General features: G+C 45.6%; 1 protein-coding gene across 4 annotated transcripts in view; it reads left to right on the top strand.

Annotated features, from left to right (window-relative positions):
* Positions 1-21,879, top strand: part of DLC1 (DLC1 Rho GTPase activating protein) — a 340,054-nt gene that overhangs the window by 294,907 nt on the left and 23,268 nt on the right. For 2 of the 4 annotated variants that reach the window (XM_045821281.1, XM_045821283.1), the window contains 2 exons: positions 15,577-15,648; positions 20,481-20,562. In XM_045821281.1, the coding sequence (XP_045677237.1) occupies positions 15,577-15,648; positions 20,481-20,562 (154 nt within the window). Of the gene's footprint in view, positions 1-610; positions 1,312-15,576; positions 15,649-20,480; positions 20,563-21,879 lie in introns of those variants that run through there. The other 2 variants (XM_045821284.1, XM_045821282.1) reach the window with 2 other exon arrangements.

The raw sequence follows: 21,879 nt of genomic DNA, 5'->3' as shown, positions 1-21,879 counted from the left end.
AGTAAAAACTCATCCTTTCTGTCCTGGCCCGGGGGGCTCAATTCAGGTCAGGGTGCAGGGCAAAGAGGCAGCAGGTTCTCTCTCACATCGATGTTTCTCTCCCTCCCTTCCCCCCCCCTCTCATCAATAAAAGAAACAAAAACTTAAAACTCATCCTTTTCTACAGCAGTGTTAATTACTTACATTACACCTACGGGCTTTAGCAATGAATAATGAATGAATAATGAAGGTACTTTCACCACTTTACATATTAGAAAAGGATAGTTTATCCCTACTTTCCCGCTTCCCCTCTGTTCATGCGATTCCTACCACAATGAAAGGGGGAATTACAAAGATTTAAGCAAAGTGTGCTAAACTCCAAAACAAAACAAAACAGGGAAAGTCCGTGCTGTCCAGCTGAGACCTCCCGCACTACTAAACGCCTCGAGGGTACATCCTTTGCCTTTGCTCCAGACCCCAGAGGTTGGAGACCTTTAAGCGGCCGCTGCTGCTGAAGTGCACACCGCCGGGGGGAAACATTCCGGCTCCGGCCGGGCGCGGGCGGGGCGGGGCGGGGTTAAGACGGGCGGGGTCAGAGGACCGCCTGCGGCTGTGGCTGGTGAGCCTGGCCGCGGGGAAGGAGCGAGGACCCAGCAAGTGGGAGAGGCAGGGGTAGTGGGGTGGAGCCTGGGGTCTGCAGGAGGCCGCGGTGGGGTACCCAAGAGGGGGAGAGGAAGCCGCGCTGCCCCGCCCAGTCCCTCCCCTCGGGGTGGGCCCAACCGGAGGGTGCGGCTAGGAGGTCGCGCGGGAGGCAGTGCGTTGTAGCCGCCTGTGCGGAGGCGCTTCGCTCCAGTCCGGGCTATGGCCCATCTTTACCGCAGGAGCAACCGATCCTGGGCTTTTCGCCCGGCTTCCTGAACGTTCTCTCTTTTCGATCTCTGAAAAACCCCACGTTCTTTCTGGGCCGTGGCGAGTGGCACCGAGAGTCGAGCAAGGATGCGTTGAGGACCGCTGGGGCGCGCGTCTTGGGTGCCGCCGTTTGTCGCGGCGCGGGAGCCCAGGTGCCTCCGGCTGCCTCGATTTCCTCACTGTGCTCCCGTCGCCCCCTGCCGCACTTGATGTGCAGAAAGAAGCCGGACACCATGATCCTAACACGTAAGCTAGACTTGTGCCTTGCCGTTAGGCCAGCTGCGGGAGCCAGCTGTGGAAGGGACCCGCCGCGGAGGAAGTGTCACCCCACCTTGTCAAGCCGGTGCCTGGCGTTCTGTGCTTTTGAAACGCCTTACGAGGAGGCTTGGGATCGAGTCGCCCGAGTTTCTTGGAATGGAGGAGGTGGAGTGTGGGGAAAACAAGGGGTTTGGGGCGGGGAGGTTTTAATGTGGGGTAATGACCCTTGGCTGCACATGCCTTGGGGCTCAAGGGCGGGCGCGTCCGGTGGGCTCGGGGAAGGGCTGCGGGCTGGGAGGCGACCGCGACTAGTTAAATGAAGCCCACTTTATCTTTCCGCTGTGGCTCGGGACGTAGGGCCGGGCTGGGGGTGCATGGCCGAGCGAGGGGTCCTGGGCCAGGCGTGGGGCTCAGGGCCAGGCTGATTCCATTCCCGCTGGAAATCCCAGGCGACGATTGTCTCTGGCCGCGAGGGCCGTGGCGTAACCGCCTTTCTAGTATCTGCTCCTCGGGGACCTTTCATGGCTCGGTACTTGCTGTCCTTCACCCTACAAGTCCAAAATACGTGTCGACTCCCTGTGAGTTTATTGTTTAGGAACGTTTAGATGGTGGTGGTTTTTGGAAACTTTTTAAGAAAAAAAAAGTAAATCAAAAATTGTTTTAATTTCATACTGATTTGTTGAGATACTTTTAATGCTGGACAGTAACTCAGAAAAGTCTCAGTTTGGTGGCTGCCGCCCTGGAAAGTGTTGAAGCTTTTTGCTAGAAAGGCTGCAGTGCGCCTTCACGTGCTGGCTCGTTGAATAGGTTTCCTAAAGTGTCCCATCGAGATGCCCAAGCCCTTGGGTCCTGAGAGGGCGCCCGCGCAGAGCGAGTTCCCGGGCCAGCAACGGGAAGGAAGGACGCCTCCCTGCCCGATTTTTTTTTTTCGGAGCGAGGCGACAGCCTTTTGGAACCCTGCCACAGCGTGTGACCTTGTCCCTACCTCCAACGTCACGAGCCGAGCCTTTGATCTTAGGGAAGGAGTTGCACCCTTGGCCGCAGCAAACGGGCCCTACCACGTGTAATTTACTGCGCCTCTTTCCACCCCACATTCCCAGTTACGAGGGGAGTTAGAGAGGACCCCTGGCGAGGCTGGCGGGCGGCATGGGAATCCTGGGTCCGCAGCCTGGTACCTGGGTGAGTCTGGGAAGTGACAGGGCCTCTCTGTACCTCCTTCGTCAGCGACATGGGGGACTAGCCGTATTTACCGCTCACGGACGGAGGTTGTGAGGATCAAATGAACTAATACGAGTGCTTGGCACAGTGTGTGGGTACAGATGTCCCACAAACACCCAATTTGTGCTAGTTATTGTAGAAGGAAACCCCTGTGTGTAGTCCGTCTGCTCTGTGGAGAAGAAAACCCTGCCCTGTGCCAACTGTGAATCTTTATGCACCCACCATGGTTAGCAAATGGATTCGTCCTCGGGACCCAGAGGCTGGTTGGGCCATTGTTGGGGTGGAGGAATGCAGCCTAACTAAGCAAAGCCACCCACCACAGAAGGATTCATGAGGGTGGCATCTCTGACGCAGTGGGGTAGAAAAAAGATCACAGCTCTGGAGCTAGAAGAATACTGAGTCTCAAATTACATTTTTTTCCCAAACTCTGCTGAAAGGATGAGGGAAAAATAATAGCCCGGCAGAACTCTGAATGTAAATCTATCAGCAGCTCCAAGAGGTTGACTAATTCAGCATCCATCTGGTCCTCCGCAGAGATAATTTGCAGACCATAAGTGTGGAATTAATGGAGGCACCCAGTGCCACCTTGGCTTGCAGACGGCAGCAGATGGTCTGAGGGCTGCCCTGTAAGTCAACAGCCCCCCTAATGGAAGGACTAAAATCCTGGAGAATGAGTGTCAAATAGTTAGCAGATGTACGTTCAGAAGTTATTTCAAGACATTTTCTGAGAAAATGCTGGCGATTGCTCATATTAACTTTTATTGTGGCATGCCAGATTTATGGCATGGCCCAAGCCTGGGTGCATATTTTTATCATTAGCACTACTGTTCAGAGTTTAAAATGAAGCACCACAGACTGACTTTCTCTCCCAGCTGCTTTGAGAAGTTTGCTTTTGACAAAAACAGATTTCATTTTAATTCAAGCTGAGTGATACCTTACACCACATTGGCTAGAAGCTCCAGAACAGAGACTGACTTGGTTTCCCAACTCTTCAGAAGCAGAATAGGCAGTTCCCAACTTCAGTCTTTCCCTAGAATGGATGGGAGAAGTGGTTTTGCTTACTTCTATGTGTCTTAACTTTCCAACTGTAGATCTTAAGAAAAACACCACTTATTCCATAAAGAGTGAAAAGGTTGAATAGACAAGTAGTTAACTGGCTAATTATAGGCAGTGTTCCAAGTTTTTGTACACTGGAGCAGTCAAATGATTTTCCTATATTTGTGGAGCGAAGGTGAGAGGTGGGTTGCACTTTAACCTAAAGCCTTTCTTTCTTTATTCCTTTTTTAAAAGATTTTATTTATTTACTTTTCAGAAGGGGGAAGAGAGGGAGGGAGCCATCAACGTGTGGTTGCTTCTTGCGTGCCCCCTACTGGGGATCTGGCCTGCAACCCAGGCATGTGCCCTGACTGGGAATTGAACTTGCGACCCTTTGATTCTCAGGCCCACACTCAACCACGGATCCACACCAGCCAGGGCTATTTGTTTCTTATTTTGTTCTTTTTCTACACTGTATTTCAAAGAGCAAAGACCAAATACGTTTCTTAAAAAGTGATGTTTGGTTGCTTCTGGAGAAGATACCACATTAACAGAAACATGTATTACGATTAAACAACGTATGCCTGTGAAATGAGTGAAAAATGTGTATAGTACTCCCCCCGGTAGGGGCTTTCAGGGGATGTGGCGGGCCCCAGTGAGATGCCGCCACTCAGAGACTTGGTGGGATTCCAAGAGGTGGTTTCAAATACAAAAATAAGTCCTTGGGTTTCCCTTGGTGTCCCCATGGAGATTTTAAGCCATGATGCAATGTTCAAATGAGAGTGGTATTTTTATGACTTAGGCAAGTAAATATGCAATTTGAAAATAGCCAGGGAAGGGTGAATTGGTCCAGAATACTGGGGCATGCAAAGTACAGTGGGTGAAGTGAATTGTACTTTTTTGAAGAGAGCCTTGTGCTGGACAGGATGGTCCAGTATTGTAAACACGAGTTTTCTCATACTTAACTCTCCTTCCTAGCAACAGGAAGACGGAAATGAGGCCATGCAGAGAGGAAAGAAAAAAAAGACCCTGACCCGCTCCAGACAATACTTGACCCACCCTAGCATTCACCCTGTACAGCCATAAGACTTGCAAAAGTAAAAATAACTTCAGATGTTTCCCCTTCCTCCCTGGCTGTTGCCAAATTGCTGAAGCCCAAATTCTTGGTGTTTTAAAACAGTGATTTTCAGCCATTGTGCCACAAAAATTTTTAAAACGTGCAACACCTGACTCTTTAGTCAGGGGCACTGGCCTCCTTTCCCTTAGATGGTCAAATAAAAAAATGACAACAACCAACACAGCAATAGCCGTCCTTCTGAATGAATCAAAATTATACCTATTTTTTGTCAGGTTGGCAAAAATATATTTTTGGGTGAGCTGCAGTATTTTAGTAATTAGTTTATGTGTGCCACGAGATGAAAAAGGTTGAAAGCTGCCATTTTATAACATTATAGACATTTTATAATATTATAATAATATTATAGCTGGCATCAGGGTACATGTCATGCCAGCCAGGCCTGTTCGTGAAATTATGAAGCAGACCTGGGGAGAAAGGAGATTGTCATTTTTAATGTTTGCACAGCCCAAGGATTAGAATTATATGAACTGAGATCTAGTGGAGGAGAGAAAACTTAATTTCTAAATTTAGTCCTTCCTCTGCATTTCTCCGAGCGTTCATTTTTCCAGGATTTGCCCCTCAGATACTTACATTGGAGCAGCGGGGCTACAGTGCAAAGGAACAATCTACATCCAGCGTTCAAGACCTAGGTTCCTCGCTGTGATGGTCGAGGTGAAGTAACGCCCAACCATGAAGTGTAAACAAGTGATCCTTCGGTCCTAGAAAGCAAAGCAGTCCCACGGCTCTTTTCAGTGGCTGTGAAATTGGGAGGAAAATGCTTTTCTGGAACAGACATTTACAACTGTCCTTCCAGCCGACTCTGTGGCTGTTGTGTGTGGAGGATTTCAGAGGGTTGAGGGCTATTCCTCTTTTAAGAGAGACGCCGCTGGAGGGTTAAAATATGTTTCCTAAGAATGGGTTGCTGGTGCCAGTGCCCTGAGTGTTTTCTCTGAGCCTCTAATTAGTCAGAAATCTAATTACTGTAACGGGGGTAAGATTCCCAGCTGAGAGGGGCTCTTCCTGTCTGTCTGCCCTGTTCCTTGGGGGACCCTGTGTTGTTGTTAAGGATTATCCTGATCAGTGATAAGGAGCGGGGAGTAGCCCTGCTGGGGGTTCTTGGACGCCGTCTGCTCTATCCTGACATTTTGCATTTTGTTCGCTAGCTGCTCCCTCCTTGCCATTGAAGTTGACGGAGAACAGGAAGAAAGCCTTGCACACTCAGCCCGTGCACAAGAAGCAGTCAGCCTTCTCTCTTACAGATAACTCCTTTTGTTAAGTTACATACAAAAATTTGCAGACTTTAGACAAGATAGTATTAATATTACGGAAGTAAAACATAACCGTGTTTGCATTCATAGCCACACATATGTTTTTGTTTTTGTTTTTACCGCAAGGCCACCAAGGAGATGCAGTGATTTCCATTTCCCAGATGAGGAGTCGGGCTTGCAGGGGGAGACACATCGGCATCCATGGCGGCGCCTGGCAGAGCTAGGATTTCAGCGGGCTGTGCATGGCTGTCAGATCCACCTTAGGGAGACGCATTTGTCAGGAGCTGATTCCATTTAGGAAACAGTATTTGTCACTTGGCCTCGTGTAGAGCCTTGCGGTCACTCTGCGGTTTCCTAGGGGACTGGAGCTCCTAGGTAGGGAGCTACGATGTTAGGGTTCAGGATTGAAGAAGTGGTAGGTTTTGCCTCCCTTCTCTGGGAGCCTAGTGAATGGAGACTTGAGCCGCTGTCTCTCCCATGGAGACAAGGGGTCTGGGATGCCGCCTTCTAGCCTGTTACTGACTGTACTGAATAACACCTTCTTCACTGAAAGTGCTTTAAAATAATATGTCTAAGGGAAAATTTTCTCGCAGATGTCACTGAAAACATGTGACTGGCATCATGAGAATGCCTGCGTAATAACGAACTAATGTTCTTGGGCACCCAAAGGTAAAAATGTTAGAACTTGGCATTCGTTTTTCTTAATCACACATCCTTGCTTTTTATTCTGCCACGAGACTGAGTTGCAGTGTGGAAAGTACACTCCTTTTCCATTCACACAAGCCTCTGCCCAGTGGCCTTTTCAAGTCTTACCCCCTCCCGCCCCCAGGAGGAAAATCAAAAGCTGACGGAAGGCTGAGGTCAGTGAAGCAGAGTCCTCAGATGCCTTCCACACGTCCCATCCACATTTTGTTCTCCTCCCTGCCCCACCTCCGAGTGTCCTGGGGAGAGGACTGGACGCTGCTTCCTGCCTTGTCAGAAAGGCGCCTTCCTTCTCGCCAGAGTCTCTAGAGGATGTCTGGGGGACAGAAGTTTTCCACACCCTGCGGTTGTAGCATGTCTCAGGCTGCAGCACTTGGGAGACCAGAGAGGAAGGGACCGCGGAGATGAGGAGGCCGGTGGCCTGTGCACTGGACTGCACCGCAGCCACATGGCGCCTTTTGTCACAGTCAGGTGATAAAGGGGACAGAAGATGCCGAGATTCTGAAATCATAGATACCTCCAGGGCCTGGAGAGACCATAAACTCGTAAGGGACGGGCTCCATAGAGCTTTCTTTTTCAAACTTTATAGCATGGAGAGGGGATGTTGCCTTCTCCTTGTGTGTTTGTAAAACACTTTTATGGGAAATTCCAGGACTTTGCAAAGCAGCCTGGAAAAACACTGCCTCTCCCCTACTGAGATGTGGGGAAGTTCAGTGACTAGTCCAAGGTCACATGTGAATTGAAAGGAACTGCAGACCCCTTCCTGCCTCATGTGTCAACAAAGGGAGATTAGCAACAAAACAAGATTCTTGATGGGTTTGTAGAAAAAACATATCAGGCACAAAACGAAGAGTGTTCCTAAGAGAGAAAGAGATCCCTGAATCAAAATGTCACCATTAGGTTGTCTGTGTTGGTGGGGGTTGGGGTTCTAAGCAGTTTTGTGAAAATAACGCTTTAGGTCACTGAAAAGACAGTAATATGTTTTAAATACTCTCTGAGCACAAACTTGGAGAGTCACAGTGAGCAGTGTCGCCTGTGGGAGGCTGGACATAGGCACGGCTGGAGAGGGCCTGTGCTGACGGGTATCTGCCGAGGGTTCCTTTTCACTGCTCTTCCATAAGGCAACTTGAGCTTTTATTCGACTCTTGATTTTCTTTTTCTCTTTGTCAGAATTAACTAAAGTATGGATGAACAGGGTTTTTTTGGGGGGGGTTGTTTGTTTTTGTTTTTGTTCTTTGTTTTTTGTTTTTAGAATTCCTCGCTATTCCTTTTATTGAGGGTTTTTTGGACAGTTTTCATGTTTCCTGTTTGATAGCACCAGAGACTAGGGCAAAAGCCACAGGTAGGGGGTGGGTGTGTGGGGACCTTAGCAGAGTAAGTTTGCTAACGTGTTAAGAGAGAGAACTGATATGCCTGCCCATCTTTAATAATGGAGATGGTAGGAGTTACTTTGCGTTTGTAACCAGATATTTTGCCTTAAAACGGGGGTGTCAAACTCATTTTCAATGGGGGCCACATCAGCCTCATGGGTGCCTTCAAAGGGCTGAGTGTAATTTTAGGGCTGTATGAATGCAACTACTTATAAAGGGGCAAGGAGCTGCTGCCACCAGGTAGAAACAAGGGGCCGGGCGGGATAAAACAAGGCGGAGGGCCGGATTCGCCCGTGGGCCTTGTGTTGGCCACCTGGCCTTCAATAACAAGTCTGAAAGGGAGTGGATTATACAGTCCTAACACATAATACTTCACTTTACAAAACAAAAAAAGGCTCAGAAAAATAAGGCCCTCAAATTGTTACTTAGATTTTCTTGAAGTTGCCTTCTTAATCTAGATGTATTTATCTTCTTTAAAGAGCTTGTTATTTTAAGAGCTATTTCAATTCATTTTTCATGACAATGCATGGTTTGAAATGCATAAGTACTTGATATAGAATAATAAAAATGTGTGTGCACGCATGTGTAAGTCAGGGGAGGGCTTTTTTTTTTATTCTGCCCAAGATTGAAATGAAATAGAAAGATGTGACGAGCACCATCCATTTCCTTAATCATTTATTTTCATTTCATTTGGATTTCTTTTGTGCTGGGCAGTTGAGTGCCGGTCCTGATTTGCTGGGAGATATTTTCTGCTCCTGGAAGTAATTGAATGAGCTCAAGTCTGGAGTGCCTGACAAAACCATGGCACACGTGGGCTCAGATTAATACTGAGCTGTCTGCCTTTGCGAGGGCCCAGATTTTTTTATGGGAGGTACTTGCCTCTTTTCTTTTTGGTTTCTGTGTTAAAAGCAGTATTTTTCAAATGCTTGAACTGAACGATCCCCAAAGGGGACTTCAGTTGACTTAATTTTGCATCACTGGAGTGTCGAGTCACGAGTCACGTGCCTGATCCCAGGTACGGGCTTGCAGGGCAGGCCTCCCGAGGCTTCCTCCTTTCAAGGTGAAACTATTTATTAAGTTGTCATCACATCATTGGGGAAAATGGGTCCTTTTCCCCCTTTATATGATTTCGAGGAATGTTCTTTCCTAGAAAGCAACATATCTGCCTCCAAACCTCAAGACAGGAGAAAGATTTTTTTTAAAAAAATCTTGAAAACTGTCCCCAAACTTCCAGTTTGTATTCGCACTAAAAAAACACCCCATGATTTAGAAGTGAGGGCGACCTTTGTGGGTGCTGCTGAAGTGTGCAGAAAGCGCTCTGACCTGTGAGCGAGAGCCAAGTAGCTCTGGAACCTTCAGCAAACCACCTAAACCTGAACCTGCCTTTTCATTTGTAAAGAGAAAAGGTGCAAAGCTCCAAGATGCCTTTCAGCACCCAATGCACTGATCCTGCAGAAGCCAGGATGCTGTTTTAACTGAAATGCAAACATGAGCAAAGTAAAGTTTTCCTGTGGGTTGAAGTGTTTTTCTTCCTTTAAAGATTAATTTTAGTTCAAGGACTATAGACACATAGGCAAGAACATGTAGGGTTTTGAGTTCTTTATAATATGAACATAGGCTTCATGGAACAAATCAAGAAATTAATCCATTAAAAAAATAGATTATTTCAGCAATAAACCAGTCAAGTTACAAAATAGGGACTTACAGCAGCTAGGATTGATCTGGTTTTTTGAGGGAAGAATGTCTCTGTGAAATTGACACTAAATCTGGAAAACTGACAGGAAAACTGGAACCGGTTCCTAAGGTTGTCAGTGAGAAGGGGAACTGAACATAAAGGAAATTTCAGAGACTGGAACCTAGGGAATTTGCAAAGCCTGTGGCAGTCCCGGGTTTTACAGATGAGAAAACAGGTCCAGAGAGATTATTTTCATAAAAGCACTGAACAATGGATTTTTTCCTGACCTGTTCCAGGTAATGCTTTGCCCCCTTTCTGTGATGGATTGATTATTACAAAGAGTATGGGGTATTCTGAGGCAAAACCATTTTACCATCTGAGAAGATCAAGCTGGTTGCTCATTGGGTTAACAGGCGAAGGAGATGCTTTTACCTGCTCCCTGCAATAACCTGCTTCCCACTTCACATTCTGTGTTACAGTAAATCCGGCTGCTTACCATTCCTTCCCCAACACCTGTGCTTCCCCATCCGTCCCCCTAGCTGATTCTGTCTCCTTACTCCGAATATCTTCTGCCATCTAATCTTACGTAGATCATAACCCTCCCTAAAATAAAGGCAGAACAAAAAGATGTGCTCAAGTAGCCCCCTCCCACCTCTGAATTCACACAGGTCTTTCCTATGTTCCATCACATTCTCTGTACTGTACAGAAGTCTTCAGTTTCCTTCCTTCCTTCCAGCCTCCCTTCCTTCTTTCCATGCTATCTTTATTTCTCCTTCCTTCCTTCCTTCCTTCCTTCCTTCCTTCCTTCCTTCCTTCCTTCCTTCCTTCCTTCCTTCCTTCCTTCCTTCCTTCCTTCCTTCCTTCCTTCCCGAAAGCTGTGCATGAAAATATTGCATTTCAAATAGCCTGCTTTGGTAGGTAACACATGAGATTTTCAAAATACAATAGAAAAACCATAAGGCTGCATATATTTCACCTGGGTTACTTGGTGAAACTTCTTTCAGTTTTACATATGCTTATACATACACCTGTGTTTTTGTACATGAATTTATACATGTTACCTGCACACATACATGCTCCAGGTTACAATGTAAAATATATTTCTTACGGCATATTTATGTCATATTTACTTATTGAGCAACTACTAGGTATGTTAGTGCCTGGGATATATATCAGAGAATAAGATAAACAAAGAAGCTTGCCCTTTTGGAGCTCACAGAGGGGAAAGTCAGAAAGTAAACACAATACATGTTTGGGGAGAAGAAAAAATAGGGCAGGAAAAGGGGCCGGGGTGGATGAGAAGCGGCCAGGATGGCCAGGCCCCTGAGCCCGAGAGAGAGGGGCTGATGGACGGAGTGCAGTGAGGACCCAGGGCACATGCCCCGTCGCTAGGACTTTCTTTGGCTTTCAGTTACGAAGTAGTAACTCACTGGTGCTGCCTGGACAGGGTCACTTGGGACCGAACAAACACGGGGACCTTAGCATAGCCCTCAGGAAACCAGTTCACCCTAGGTAGAGGATCGTCAGACACCACGTACTCGACTGTGAATTGCCTTTCTGTTTGGCTTCCTGCTTCGGGGTAAGGACCTGTGTCTTCGATTGTCCCTGTGCACAGCTGGCAGCATGCTCAGTAGGGGTTTGATAAGCAAACACGGAGTGAAGAGGGAAATGAAGGAACGTTGGCTTCACTTACACGCATGCCCGTCCTGGAACGTACCTGACGGTGGATTTGAGTCAAGCGCTATTAGGCCAGCCGGCCTTAGGGACTGAATTAGGACCTGCAGGTCTTTCAGAAGCTTCCTCATCGGCTTCTTTCAGAATATGCGCAGAAGAGGTTTTGAATATTTTTAAGACACACGAGGGTAGGGATTTTGCTAATTGCTGGTCAACATCTTTGCTGTGATTAGGTAACATCAGGGTTTAATAAGTATTAATTAATAGATACTGCTGTCTGACTTGGTCCAGCCAGAATTCATTTTACACAGGTAGCTCCTGATAACCAGCCTTTAGCCGCTGTATGTGTTTGACATGTCTTTTTATTCATTGTAAAGAGAAAAGGATTCAAGTCAGAGTTCTTTGCCTGAGTTAGTCCTCCAGGTCCTTGGGCTTTCGCTTAAGAAATGAATTCGGGCAGCATCTGCCCTGAGCCCTGATTTTGCAGCATGTTGTTGAGGGGGGGCAGGGAGCCCAGGAATACCCACGGAGAGGGGGACAGCCCGGAGGTGCAAGCGAGCGCTTCCTGCCTCCGCCCACTTGCTGTTGCTCAACCTGCCAGGGGCAGCGGGTGCAGCAGAAGGATGACAGGCTCGGGGAATTTCGGCCTCACTTACCGTCGGGGGCACGGGGAAGAGAGGGTCATCCCATCCTGCCAGGAAGTGTGCAAATAAGGCCCGATGGTTCCCGGTCAGACACAAAAGGGTCCTGGCCCTCGGTCATCTAATCCAGCCGGCCACGAATGCTGATTCCAGTAAAAATTTCCGGTTTCCTCCTCAACACAGTTGTCTGTTGTTTGCCTAGAGAAGACCCAGGTAGAAAAGGGACATTGTCTCGCCATGGTGTTTTCCGTTTCTGACGGCATTTTGACCTGGTGGGGAATGTTTTTTAAAAAATCATCCTGACAGTCTTCCCACCACCACTCGAGTGCACTGAGGGCAGAGCCGTACCCTCACGGCGGGTTAGAAGGCTCCGAAAGCCAGACACAGGGAGTTCTTGTGACCGGAGTAAGGACACATGTACACGGTTTTCTTTAATATTTTGAATGCTGTTTGTCGGTGTCTATTTTTAAGGGTAGAGCCTATCCTGTTCATTTCTGTGAGTCTTAGTTCTCTATTCCACTGTGGCCTTTGGAGGTAACAGAAGCTCATTTTTAAGGAAAAGTTATACCTCTGCTTATTTCGTCACCTGCATATCTTGGGGATAATACTGGTAATCCGTGTTTTAGAATCAATATGAAGAGTGAATGAATGAATGAATGAATGAGCATTCAGTGTGTAGACAGTGCCTCACCCATAATAAGCACTCAGTAAAAGTTAGCCATTGATGAAGTTCGGGGGCAGGGGGCCGGCATCTGGAAAGACAGCCCAGAGGAGGCGGCATTTGACCTAGGCCTTGAAGGACGAGTGAAAGTTGACACTGAGCGGACGGGAAAGCGTCGCAGGCCAGAGTAGTCAGAGAGGTGTGGGAAGAGGAGCGTGGGGTTTACTTTGGCTGGAATACAGAGGGAGTACAGGGAGCTGAAAAGCTAGGTTGGACACCGCACGCAGAGCCCTGAAAGCCACGCGGAGGTGTTCAGACTTGACTTTCTGAGCCGTGGAGTTCCAGTGAATTTCATGGGGGCAGAGACGAGATCAGACCGGGAACTTGGGAGATTTGGTGAGCTTGGGTTGGATAGACTCTCTGAGGGAGAAGAGAACTGGAAACCCGGAGTTTTGGTTTTAGTTGAGAAACAAAAGTAAAAGTCACGAGTCAGGGAGATGAGGAGAGGGTGTTCCCTGGCGGACTGGGATGTGGGCATTGGTTCGTTCCTTATGGAATGAAAGGGAAAATTTACTTCAATGTAAAGTAGATACAGGCGCCCCTGTTTCCCATGGTTTCCTGTCTAAAAGAAAGACAGCTTCTCATCTATTTTAGGGAAAGGTAAAATGACAGGATCTCTGCAGTCCTCGGAAGTACTGCGTTTTAGCCATGGTAAGCCTTTAACTCAGTTTTCTGCTGGAGAAGCAAATCTTCACCTGTTCCCGTGGTTGTTTTCGAACCATCGGCCCTAAGAAGCGTGATGACTGGGACGCAGTTTTTTAGACCAGTTTTGGGGCATTTCCTTTTCTTGGTGGAGGAACACGGGTAAGAGAGCGACAAGACAGCAGCAGGCGCTGGGGGCTCCCCATGTGTCAGTAGGCCCTTCAGTCAGTCCTACGTGTGACGACACTGTGTAGTTGGTAAGGAGAGCAGCATATAAATAAGTGTCAAGATTTTGCAGAAAAATAATCCCTTCTATCTTCCGTGTCTCCTGACACAAAGCCATGTGAATGAGAAGAGTGGGACCACGCTCCGAACAGGGGGCCGTGCTGGCCGGTGAGCTGTGTCCGATTCAGGCTCTGCTCTGTGCACTGTGGCCTGGCGAGGCTCGCCGCTGGTTCAGTCAAGTGTCAGGAAAGCAAGAACATGTATTCTTGAACAATCTCTTAGCGTTCAGTGTCCAGGAGTCTGTTGAACAGAAGTGACCTCTAAATGGTCAGAAAAGGGAGTTATTTAAAATGTTTTTAAGACACAAACACTTGGCTCTTTTTTCCTTTCCCATATCTATTTTTCAGCAGGGGCCATGGAGATAGAGTAAAAGTAGTTTCCTCATTCTTTAAAATAAAATGTTGAGCTTTTGTATATTTTTCCAGCAATATGGTTTTCTAGAAAATGTTTATTTTATGATTTTATTTAAAGCTTTCTTGCCCTGGCTGGTGTGGCTCAGTGGACTGAGTGCTGGCTTGCATACGCAAAGGTCACCGGTTCGGATCCCAGTTAGGGCACATGCCTGGGTTGGGGGCCAGGTCCCCACTTGGGGGCATGTGAGAGGCAACCAGCTGACATCTCTTCCACCAATGTTTCTCTCCCTCTCTCTCCCCCTTCCTTTCCCCTCAAATAAAACCTGTAAAAGAAAATAAAAAATAAAGCTTTCTTAACTTTTTTCTGAGACAAGGTATGGATATAAATACATGAAAAAATGTTAAGTACAGATGATTCACATTGGACAATTCTGTTTATTCTTTTATTCAGTACAAACATGGAGGCTCATACATGTTTATCTCACTTGATCCTTCATCCCCAGTTCAGCCCTGAATCTGGTGTTTAATGCCGCTGCCTTCATGATAAGATTCATGGCCGTAAGCTTTGCCACACCATGTGCTTCCACTCTGCTGCTAGAACCGTGTGTGGTTTGGGTATTAACTAACTCATCAGAAGACAGCAGGTGGCTTTTCTCTGCGGCCTGCTCAATGAGGACGTTCCTACCTGCATTAATGAATTTGAGTGTTCATAATTACCTTTCTCTAAATGCCAAGGATCTCTTGAAGTAATAGGCGACAAAATGCTTTGCAACCTTACAGTTACCAAACAAAATTAAGATATGTACTTCCCCTAAGATGGGCTCCCATCTGGCTCAGGGGAGAGATGCTAAATGAAGGTTTGCATCTGGAATAAATTAAGCAATGTTGAGACATTTATAAATGGTGACATCCGTCGATACCTAAGAAGTCTGATGGCCTGAGGAAAAGGGGAAGAGAAACTGAAAGAATATTCTTTGTGCAAGCAGAGAAACTCATGAATGCGCCCTCGCCGCCTCTGTGAGTCAGCTTTAACGGGATTGTGACCGTGGGCAGGAGTGAGTTTGAGTAGAATGTGTCAGTGGCTCTTGGCCTTTCTGCTTATCAGTACCACCTACAAGAAGTTCATCACGGGGAAATAGAACCTTTATTAGGCAGTTTGGCCTCCCAGAATTGTGGGATTTGTTGACTTGATGCCCCCACGCCTGGCGGCCTGGACCTCCAGCTTGCCCCAGTGCCTGGGGCTTGAACGTGCCTCCCATGAGGTGGCCGAGGGCCTGTTCTTTGGATCAGACTAGTTCCCTTCCAGGGTGTCAGGCGCACTTGGTGGCCTTCTGTTGTTATGAAAAGTAAACCAAGTTAGGCCAGCCAGGCTGAAAATTCCGTGTATAATCCCTCAGCTCTCTCATTATGCCCTATTTTCACGATCATTTCTAACCAGAACATAGAAGCAGCACAGAGTGACTTAGTGCTGGGCCTAGGCGCTAAGACCTTTCATTTTTTTTTAAAGGAAAGACAGTAATTATGTGCATTTTTAAAAGTGTGGAAAAATGCACCAAATGTTAAACTGTTTGAATTAAGGGGTTTTCTTTTTTTTTTTTCTTTTTCTTTTTGGCTTATTCATGACCAGCAGACATCCATGTTCTGCTTATATAACAAAATCAATTTATTAAGGAAAAGAAACTTGTGAGGATACACGTGACTGACAGTTTTGTCTTTCATTCTATTGCAGAAATTGAAGCCAAAGAAGCTTGTGACTGGCTGCGGGCAACAGGCTTCCCCCAGTACGCACAGCTCTATGAAGGTAAGCCGGGAGCACTGTTTCTTTTTTAATTAGCAAAATCATATCCTTGGTTCATGGTTATTATAGATCTATGGTTTATTTGCAGATGCTTTAATGAATGAACTATTTTATTCATTCAAATAACAATGTCGCAAGCACCTAAGACCCGCATCACTCAAAACAAATGCTAGCGTCTTGATAAAAACGCCCACATGCTCCCCCGTGGGGTCCCTCTGCCGCTGCCACTGCCGAAGTCTCTCTCCATCATCCCGAAACCTCTCTTTACCATGTTCTTGCTTTCTTTTCAGGTAGTTTTATTGCCTTTCCCTAAAATGCATTTTTCTAAACTTATTTTTCCTTTATAAAAAGGATATTGTGCTCTATGTAATCTTGTAGGATTGAATGTTTTCACTTCTTATATTACGATTTCTCCATTCTGTGTGCACCCTGCACTGCGTTGACTGCTGTGTGATAAACACTGCATTGCGGGACTGTAACATGGTTTATTCATATGCACAGGCTGAGGAGCATTTTGGTTTTCTGTTTTGTTTGCACAAACTGTGCTGTTTTGCACATTCTTGTACTTTCGTGGTCCATGTGCAGTAACTATCTTGCATGTATACCTGCTGCTTGCTTGTAATAGGATTACTGGGTAATAGAGAATATGTATATTCGATTTTATAATGCAGGTTTTTAAAAAATGTACCGATTTTCACTCCTACAACGTATTCTCAACGCTTATTACCAGACTTTAATTTTTACCAATCAAAGGGATATGACATTATATCTTACAGAGTTTGACTTCCATTTCTCTAGTGACTAATAATATAATGCATATTTCTTTATGTCATCTGGTTGTATCTGTTTGCTGTTCTGTAAAATCTGTTGCAAATTTTCCCAGAGTTGATTATGCTTTTCTTAATGATTCGTAGGAGTTCTTTATTCCAAATGGCAAGCCTCCACTGCTTGAGCATTGCCATTTGTAATTAGGCTTTTCCCTTTTTTTAGATTGTCATTTGATGAATATTATTTCTTCTGTGGCATTCAATTTTGTAATGAACAAAAATGGACCTTTTAAAAAAATAATTAGGACCTAGGCTAAAGTTTCACTGCTCCATGTCCTCGTCGGTACCCTGGGGATGGCTGAGGGGCTGAGGGCGGGGGTGAGGAGCGGCTCCCGTCTCCCACCTTCGCTGAGCCTCCACCCGCCCTGGGTGGGCAGAGTGTCCTCCGCACAGCGAGAGGAATGGGCTGTGCGTTTAAGTGAGGGTTGTATTGCCCTGGAACACAGAGTTAAAAAAAATAAGAAAGAAAAACAAAGAAAAATTAAAATCGAATGGAAACAAAAAAATAAATGAGAATTGTATGATACTCTATATCAAATCATTTAAACATCATTTATAGTTGTGAACCAGTGAACTCCATTTTGGGAATAACTTTCAAGCAAAGGTTGGGTGAAAAGTGATCCCAAATTGAGAGTAAATTAAAAGACTTTCCGCTCAGTGCTTCTTCCCGACTGAGCATCCTTTGCTTCCTTAATATCCCTGAGATGACCACGCCAGGGGTCTCTGCTCTGTTCCCTTCTCACTCATCCAGACATCCATTCCGGCGATCGAGCAGCTGGTGTTAAGTCTGCACCAACAAGGTGAATACTACATGTCTTACAAAAACAGGACAGTCTAAGCCTGAAAGGAGAACTTTAAGGGATTGTCAAAACTTCAAAAAAGCAAACATAATTTTGGTTGATTTACATTTAAAACTACATCTTTTCCATCAATTAAGAAGGAAGGAGCTACTATGAGATAGCCCACTGTCACACAATATCTAAAAGATCCAGTTGAAATGATGTCACTTGAATTTATTTTATTGGGAACGTTCACTTTTCTCACAACAAATAGTGACTTTAGCGCTGACCGGTGTGGTTCAGTTGGTTGGGTATCATCCCACCAAGTAAAAGAGTCGCCGGTTCCACTCCTGACCAGGGCACATACCTGGGTTGCCAGTTGGGTCCCGGGTCAGGGCTTGTATGAGAGCCAACCCATCGATGTTTCTCTCCCTCTCTCATTTCCCTCTCTCTAAAAAGAAATAAATCTTTTTTAAAAATAGTGATTTTAAAACGTGTCTTTAGTTCTTCTCTCCTCCTAGAATAATAGAACAAGCAAACTGCTTCCTGTAACAATGGCAGTGGTCTCTCTGTTGGAGCTAGGCTCCACTGCTGACTTCTTTAATACACGAGCAGAATTGTGTGAACCCAGGCTGAGAGTGAATAAACTGTGTAAGCTTGGAAGCGCTAGGCATGATCAGCAGGGTGTCTTGAAGAGGAATATGGGTTTGGGTTGGGGGTGGAGGTACTCCCCAGGAGCACGTCAGTCAGGGACTTTAGATACCTAGCTGACTCAGCCAGATTCATTCACTACCAAATTTACAATACCTGGCCTTCCTTAGTGTAGCCCAAATTGAATGTACGATTTCCCATGAACATGGATTCAGAATTATTTTTATGTTAGACTGTGAAAAAGATTTCACTGCTCCTCCGTGTCAGAGAATATCTCTAATTACTTTTTTCTTTCTTTGTTTTGTGGTATTTGGGGTTAACTTGCCTGTTTATGGTGCAGGAGGTGCTTATCTTTACCCGTCAACACGGAGAGTATCTCAGTCCTCCAGCAGGACCTGCGGGGAGGGGAGGGGCCCGCAGTCTGTTGGATTTCCAATTCGCAGCTCTCCTGGAGATGGCAGAGATAATTGCATTTGCAGCGGCAGTCACAGACAGGGCTGGCCTTTGTTCCTTTTGTTCTCCTATTTAGAAATGAAATTTCCTCCAATTATGTCCATTTTTGGTGTTGATCTGCTGCCAAACAGCACTTTCTTGTGATGTGTGTGTGTGTGCTGAGACCCAGGCCCAGTCCCAGCAGTCCCTGTCTGAAGGTCTTCGCCGATCCCAAAACGCAGACTGCATTTCCCAGGCTACATTTCGGGGTCCCTTCGTGTTTACAGGTCCCGTTGAAGCATAAGCCTGCATTGGAGGTGCCCCATTCTGGGCTGTCATGTCCCCCTCCTTCCTGCCACTCCGTGCAGGGTGCGTAGCACACACACGCCGCACACCAGCCCACACATTCCTTGTCTTCCTGTTCAGCTTTATTTTGGTCCTTGGCGATTTTTACTTCCTGCCTTTAAGTGCAAGCTAGAAGTTTAAACCCTAACCTGAAGAACTCTAAGAACAACTTCTATACATCGATAAACCATCATCTTTTTAGGAAGGAGTTTAGGCAAAAAGAGAAAATTATTGATTTAATTATATCACTCCTCTCTTGCTGTTAGCCCCTATCGACCCAAGAATTGTTTAAACAGAATTTTAAAATTAATTTGAATGGTGAAGGTCATCTAAAATACAGCCCTGGGTAAATGAAGTTAGGAGCTGCTAAAATAGCATAGTTGCTGTGTAATATACATTTAACAGGCTTGTGGGTTTTTAATTTACATTCATAGATCTGATGTTATTCTCTGGAAGTATTCAAAATATATTCTTTAATGGCAGTGCGGTTATTTGATAGAGTTATTGGTGTCTTAACAGTGAAATTCAAGGCACGATCTTTAAGCAGCTTTGCGGTGTGCCTTGCTTGTGTTTACTGAGAGTTCACATTCTCTGTAAGTCCCTCTCTTATTTCCAGTCTATTGGTGCCATGGGTCATTTGCGTAAGAGACTTGGTCTGTCACGTAATGACGAGACACAATCCTGCAGTACTAAGTTTCATCTATTTCTTCATAAATCCTTGGGCTGTAGCTCCTTCATTGGTTTTCTTATCATTCAGGGAACGGTATGAGTAATCGAAATCTAGCCTTCAGAAAAACAGAATCGACTGTGACACTCATTAGGTTAGTTTTCCACATTGTAAAACAGAGAAGGCATTTTTAAGTGTTATCTCTAGAAAATTAACTACTTATTGACGCATTCTGTCCTATATGGGGAGGCCCAGTATTTCCCCTAATAGCCGGACCTCTGAAGAAGAGTAACATGCTTTTATCTCATGGTGATTGGAGAGCCGTTGTAACCTTCTAGCAGGGTTCGCTTCTCTTCCCCCTCCTCTCCCTGGATTTTTCAAGGAGGATTTTTCAGCAAGTAGAAAAATGAGTTCTTCATTGAGTTGACTCTCTCTTTCTGCTTTTCAGTTCTGACGGAACTCAGTGTTCTAGGAGTGTGGAACTCTCCTACAGATGAAGGGCTGTAGGGCCCTGTTGTTCTACTGGCCTTCTGTTTTAGGGGGAGTTCTTTAAAGGCCTGGAAAGCCATATGGAAGTGCTAATATGTGTTTGAAAACAGCACATCCTGAATTCTCTCTGGCTTTGATGTTATGCAAAGAGATTGGGTCTGCCACCGCTTCCCATTGCTCCGTGCATCTTGCCTTGGCCCAGTCTTCCAGGCCCTCTTCCCTGGTCAAATGTGAGCAAAAACACACGTGAGGAAAAAGAAAAAGCCCAACCACATGAAAAGGGATCATCCTGCTTGTTAAATTATAATTTATAGCCTGGGTCTATGGCCTGCTGATTTGTTTAAAGGTAGAAGAGTGTTTTGAACCACTTAACTTTGACCAGAAGAGATACTTTAGTCTCCAAACCTCTTCAGATCCTAAGCCCCTTTAGGGCACTAATCAGAATTATCTTAAGTTGCTTTATTCTCTCCCACAGGGGGAGATAGGGAATGAGGTATTTGTTCTGCACACAGTGGGTATTCAAAAGCACTTTGCAATATTCTCTGCCCCCCACCCACTCCTTGCTAAACGGGGTTAGTTTGACAAGAACTGAGCGTGCTGAATAAATGCATTTGTTTTTATTTGTCTGTGTATTTGTCTTTTCAGATCTCCTGTTCCCTATTGACATTTCCTTGGTCAAGAGAGAGCACGACTTTTTGGACAGAGATGCCATCGAGGCCTTGTGCAGGTAAGTGGAAATGCTTCCAGCATTTTATTTTGTTTTTATTTTTATTTTTAAAGAGAAAACACTGGGCTTATCACCAAGATGGTATTTGTTTGCTTTTGTTCTAGTTGTGTTAGGTCTTTGATTTGCAAGTAAGTATAGTGATTTACTTCATTATAAATCATTGGCCTTTTCATTCAGGTAAGTAAAATTCTATTATTTACTATTAAAATAACACTGCCCTAGGAGGTACTCAAATGCTATTATTGCATATTCGATACCATACAATTGCTCGGGCAGTGAACTTCAGAGGGTTCAGAAACCCGGAACAGGGTTTTTTAAAAGGCAGTGTGACCGACTGCACTAGCCCCAGCCAGGTGCCCTAACAGAGCCAAAGCTGCTGTCCAATTAGATGGAAATAACACACTGAGAGGAATAAATTGGGGGAGGGGGCTATGACGTACGAGAGTCAGGAGGGAACATTGCTTGAATTCCAGAAAAGCTTCTCTGAACCTGCTCCGCTTTTCCAGGCACGAAATAGTAACAGTAGCATGAAATAAGGCTGTAGAGTAATTCAGCCCGGCCATTAACCTACGGCGGGCCGGCAGTCCATGGGCATTGACGTGAACGGCACATCAGACCACCAGCCGGCCTTGCTCTCCGTGCTGGTGGACCTGCAGGCGCGGTTCATCGCAGCGAAAACCATAACACGTGTGGCAGACAAGGACGGGATCCCGATCCTCCTTCCAAACTTCATGACGTTTCACTCATTTTATTCCATTCACCCTGTTTCATTTTTCGCAAAACCTGTAAAACCGTAAAAGCTGGATTCTGGGGAAAAAATGTATACATGGACAAAATTCACATGCTGATTTGATTATAAAATTAAAGTAAATTTCCTTTAATATCGGTATTTAACTTTGAAAAACATTACTAAGATAGAAGGACGTATCCAGCATTTATTTCCACTTGGTCGGCAAAGAAAGCAGTGGTAGCTCTGTGAAAGTACTATTTTTTTTTCTTTTGCCTTTCTTATGTAATACAATGTTTTTTGAGGCAGCTAACTTAAGCAGTGGTTTTAGGGAAAAATAGGTAGGAAGATGGAATAGACTACCTCTCTTGGTTTAAGAAAGAAAAAAATGCCCTAATTAACCACAGAAACACTGTCACTCTTCAGCTCCAAGTCAGTGAGGGCTTGGAAATGTCCAGGGTTTGTGCACATTTTCTGAAGGGAAGCTGGTTCCGAGTCCCGCCCTGTAGAGCGTAGTATCAGAGCTATGTCCTCTGGAATGAGAAACGCGTGCCGTCGAGGAAGGAAGGAGGCAGCATCTGGAATAGGAG

The sequence above is a fragment of the Phyllostomus hastatus genome, unplaced genomic scaffold (assembly GCF_019186645.2).
Source record: "Phyllostomus hastatus isolate PE091 unplaced genomic scaffold, TTU_PhHast_1.1 phas_scaffold_46, whole genome shotgun sequence".
Lineage (NCBI taxonomy): Eukaryota > Metazoa > Chordata > Mammalia > Chiroptera > Phyllostomidae > Phyllostomus > Phyllostomus hastatus.
This window is presented reverse-complemented; position numbering and strand designations above follow the sequence as displayed.